This window comes from Cryptomeria japonica, chromosome 8 (genome assembly GCF_030272615.1).
Source record: "Cryptomeria japonica chromosome 8, Sugi_1.0, whole genome shotgun sequence".
Lineage (NCBI taxonomy): Eukaryota > Viridiplantae > Streptophyta > Pinopsida > Cupressales > Cupressaceae > Cryptomeria > Cryptomeria japonica.
Window position 1 is genome coordinate 117,534,033 of NC_081412.1, and position 4,225 is coordinate 117,538,257.

The 4,225-nt window shown below is 35.5% G+C and overlaps 1 protein-coding gene across 1 annotated transcript; it reads right to left on the reverse strand.

Moving 5' to 3' along the window:
• Nucleotides 1–916: 916 nt before the first annotated feature.
• LOC131031253 (laccase-6) lies at nt 917–3,874 on the reverse strand. The gene is made up of 6 exons (XM_057962310.2): nt 3,502–3,874; nt 3,084–3,235; nt 2,757–3,001; nt 2,523–2,651; nt 1,475–2,425; nt 917–1,298 (listed from the first exon to the last, which is right to left on the reverse strand). The coding sequence occupies exons 1-6, from the start codon at nt 3,604–3,606 to the stop codon at nt 1,168–1,170; spliced, it is 1,713 nt and encodes a 570-aa protein (XP_057818293.2). The 5' UTR covers nt 3,607–3,874; the 3' UTR covers nt 917–1,167.
• Between the last annotated feature and the right edge of the window lie 351 nt (nt 3,875–4,225).

The window sequence follows — 4,225 nt, forward strand, 5'->3', positions numbered from 1 at the left end:
ATCTTGCATAACCTCCTTCAAAGTTAAACAAATATAAATATATGAAGGGACAATCATTGATCTTATTTCACAAAAATAATAAATATTTATAAAAACAAAAATTTAATATATTTATATATGAAAGAATGCTATTTCTATTAAACTACAATTTAAAAGATCAATATTTTCTTAAGATTCGATTCCTTAATAATTTCATGTATCTCATTTTATAATTTGATTTAGATAATAAACAATGTTGCTAATAAATCTTAGAATAATAGGGATAAGTTAAATTTGGGGAAGCACTTAAAGATTCGGAAGAAATAATTACAAACTCGAGACAACAAGAAAACAATGACAAGAAAAAAATCCGTTGGATTTTTCAGAGAAAGAAAAAGAAGATCTTCTCCATGCTCAAATAAAGTGAAAAAGATGAAAGAAAATTTCAGCTTGAAAAACACGATTGAAAAAGCTCAAGTGGATTGTCAGAGAAAAAAATGTGCAACTGCAAACTCAAGACAAGGGGAAAAGGATGAAAACGGTACCGTTCATGCCAGTTACAGAAAACATAACTCAACAAGATTGTCAGGGAAAAGCAGGAAGGCCTGCCTGTATTATCTTGGAGTTGCTTTTTAGTCCCTTTATTCTAAGAATTTATACTTCCCCATACTTTTCCTCTTGGAACTGTTCAGTCTACTTGATTGAAGTTTTTAAAAACTTGGGTTTGTTTTGTTTTGTTTTGTTACATGATATAAAATTCAATTGGATGTAATTGGTAATGTTCAAATGTCTATTTGGTGTTGAGTTCAAATTTTCTACGATACTTAAAAATTGATTGTGTGTAATCTTTAAAAACTCTATGTAACAACCATTTCAAAAAATTGCCATCAGTTTGTTCAGATCCATAGCCAGCTCATATGTTCTACAGCTTAGAAACACAATTTTAAAATCTCTTTCTTTGGCATGGATTACTGCCTCCAAACATAATTTAAGAATATATTTAGATACAAATAGTAGTCCACTTTAAAGAATCCTATAGGTAAAGATGATGATCTGAACTTTCACCATTCTCTTAAACTGACAAGATTTATGGAACCTATATAGTAATCAGATCATTCACTTCTATGTTTTCATGCATCAATTTTACATTTGAGCACATTGAAAATGAGATTAGTAATCTGCTTTTTGCTAGCACAGAGGCAAATCAGATGGAGGTGGGGGTAATGTTTGCAGTACATTCTTGCCATTGTTGACAATGAAGGCGGTGGACAATCCCCAGGTGGTGTGAACTTCCAAGTGGCAATGCATGAACCATACACCTGAAGAATACCACACCCATGTTGGTGTCAAGATAAGGCAAGAAAATGAATCTGAATTGCATGATACTGATGCTATACTACAAGGATAAAAATCGAATCTTGGAAAAGTAATTGGAATGTGAAAAAACCTTTTCAATTTAACCTAAGAAGCTCACAAAAAGAAGACAATGACTTACCAGGGTTGTCTGCAGTAAATCTGATAGCTGCCCATCCTCCTACAGGGACACCTATAGTGTTTATGTATGGAGGATCTACTAAATTGAAGACTGCTTTATCTGCTTTGTAGTTGCCAAATCCATAACCTACTAAGTAAAAGCTGAAACCATGTAGGTGAATTGGATGGTTCTCTGTTCCAGCAGTTCCTGTATTCTGTAGAATCAATTGCACATTTGATCCATACTCCAGAACAACCACCTTAGTTCCAAAAGTAGATTGTGTATCCACTCCCGGATTGTTTGGTGCACCATTAACAAAGTCAAGTTTTTGAAATGGCTTGATGGGGAAATCAGTGGTGTAATATCCACTGATATTGTTGTAATAAGCTTGCAATATAGAAATAATGGGTCTTACAAATGTTATGTTATTGATGGAAGCTGCAAAAACTCCTCTACCAGGTGCCGTGCAGTTTTCAGGCTTAGATTTGCATTTTAAAACATTAAGCCCAACAGTGAAAAAGAGATGTCGATTTATAACCACAGGCACATTGATGGGATTTTGCTCATCTGCCAAGCTTTTGAGTCCATTCATGAAAGACAGGCTCTTTTGATTGTCATTAAAGATTGGGAGGTTGGCTGCTATAAATGACTTTTGTTGAGGATGAAAACCTCTGTAACTAAAATAAGCAATTGCATTTAATTTCTGAAAAGGAATGTTTTTGGCAGACATGTAAGGGCCCATTGTCATGGAGTATCTGTCCACTGGCTGGTCTGCAGTTACCAAAACATTGAAGGTCTGACCAGGAGTTATCACCAAATAATCTGTAGAGAAAAGTTTGGTGTATTCTCCATCAGCTTCCACCACTGTCATCTTGTGACTTGCTATTGCAAAGAAGTGCTCCATGTTCAATGCTGCATTGATGATCCTAAGAAGATATGTCTTATGAGGGATCACATCTATTGAGTACACATCTGCATATGAGGCCAAAAAAGAGTAGTAAATCGCATCAAAGATCAGATAGTAAAAAGCGGTTCAGTCATATATGAGTTTCTGATAGAGATTCAGTACCATCACTAGAACAGTTGTAAAGAGGTCCTGGATGTCCATTTATAACATAAGCATCTGCTTGTGGCGGACCTCCACCTGATTGTAAGATTTTCTTTTCTATAACTTGAGCATCCTGGATCCAATACTCACCTGCAAGAGTCAAATGTCATATCAGAACCTGTCAAAACATCTATGTTGATTTATTTTAATGACATTTTGTTTAACACAACAGTATTAATGGTTAGTACATTGTACCTAGAACAAGAACATGTTCCTCATATGGGAACTGAAATGGGTAAGGGACCCCTGTCTTTGGATAAATAACAATGGCGCCATGCACAGTTGCCCTTAGCCATGAGACATGGGCATGCCAGAACATGGTCCCCTTTTGCTTCCATAGAGTGAATTCATAGGCAAAAGTCTGCCCTGCTTGGATTGGACACTGTGTGATATATGCTGGTCCATCAAACCAACATGTCCTCTGCTGTCTCACTCCATGCCTGTCACACAACCACCCATCAGCAAAATTTCCTCAAAAGTCAACACAAAGAACATGATAGATCAATCCAGTAAGCATCATACCAATGGAGTGTCACATTATAAGGACTAAGGTTGGTAACCTTCATTATAATCCTGTCTTCTTCCTGACCATATACAGTAGGCCCAGGGTACATTCCATTTACTGTGACAATTGTGGAGCTTGCACACAGCTTTGTAATGGTCGTTGTTTGTATCTGTCAATGCACCAATCATACAAACACTCAACAAGTTATGATCATCACTCCTAATCCCTTCAAAAATAACTCCTTAGCTAATCTGATAATAATAAAAATGTCGGATTCTGATCAGTCACTTCTTGATATTACAATACCAAACCTTAATGGATATATTCATAGACAACTAACTACTAAACCCAAATCTGATTTCCGAAATAATGCACAGCCATAACACTAAAATGCATAAAATTTAGTTGCATTAAGTTCTGGGTGTTGATATGGACCTTAAAATCATAGAATCTGGTCATTGCTCCCTCAGGCCATGCTGCTAAGAACTGGAGGACAATGCAGGTGATGAAACAGAAACAGATCAAGCTCTTCTGATCCATTATCAAACAGGGGAGCTTTACAATGGCAAGAAAATCTAAGAAAGTTATATGAACAATGGGCCGAGTACTATAACATTATCAAACAGGGGAGCTTTATAATGGCAAGATGATTCATTAAGTTATATGAACAATGGGCAGAATGCTATAACATTATCATACAGGGGAGCTTTATAATGGCAAAATGATTCAATCCAGAGGACAGCAGTAACTATCAGACAAAACTGTGCATGGAATCTTTGGGAGAGTGTAGAGTGTAAGTTTCTTCATTTCATAATTATTCGGCCATACCCTTCTAATAATGAAAGATCCAAGAACACAGGACACCATGCAGACCATTCAATTTGTCCTTGAAGGTGGGTATTCAACAGTACCCCACATTTGTCTTATGATTAAAATATATTAATAATTTTGAACTGGTGTATGATTTTTCTTCAAAGTTTGTTTTCACTGTGAATTAGAGAGCTGCATGGGCGTGCCCCCAATTTTATTGGAAGGACAAACAAAAAAATATATATATATATATATATTCCTTATAAAATTTTAATGTAAAAGTTGTTAAGAAATAGACACATCCTTGCATAAATGTCTAAGTGTTGATTAAATTAGTAGATCAATTGAA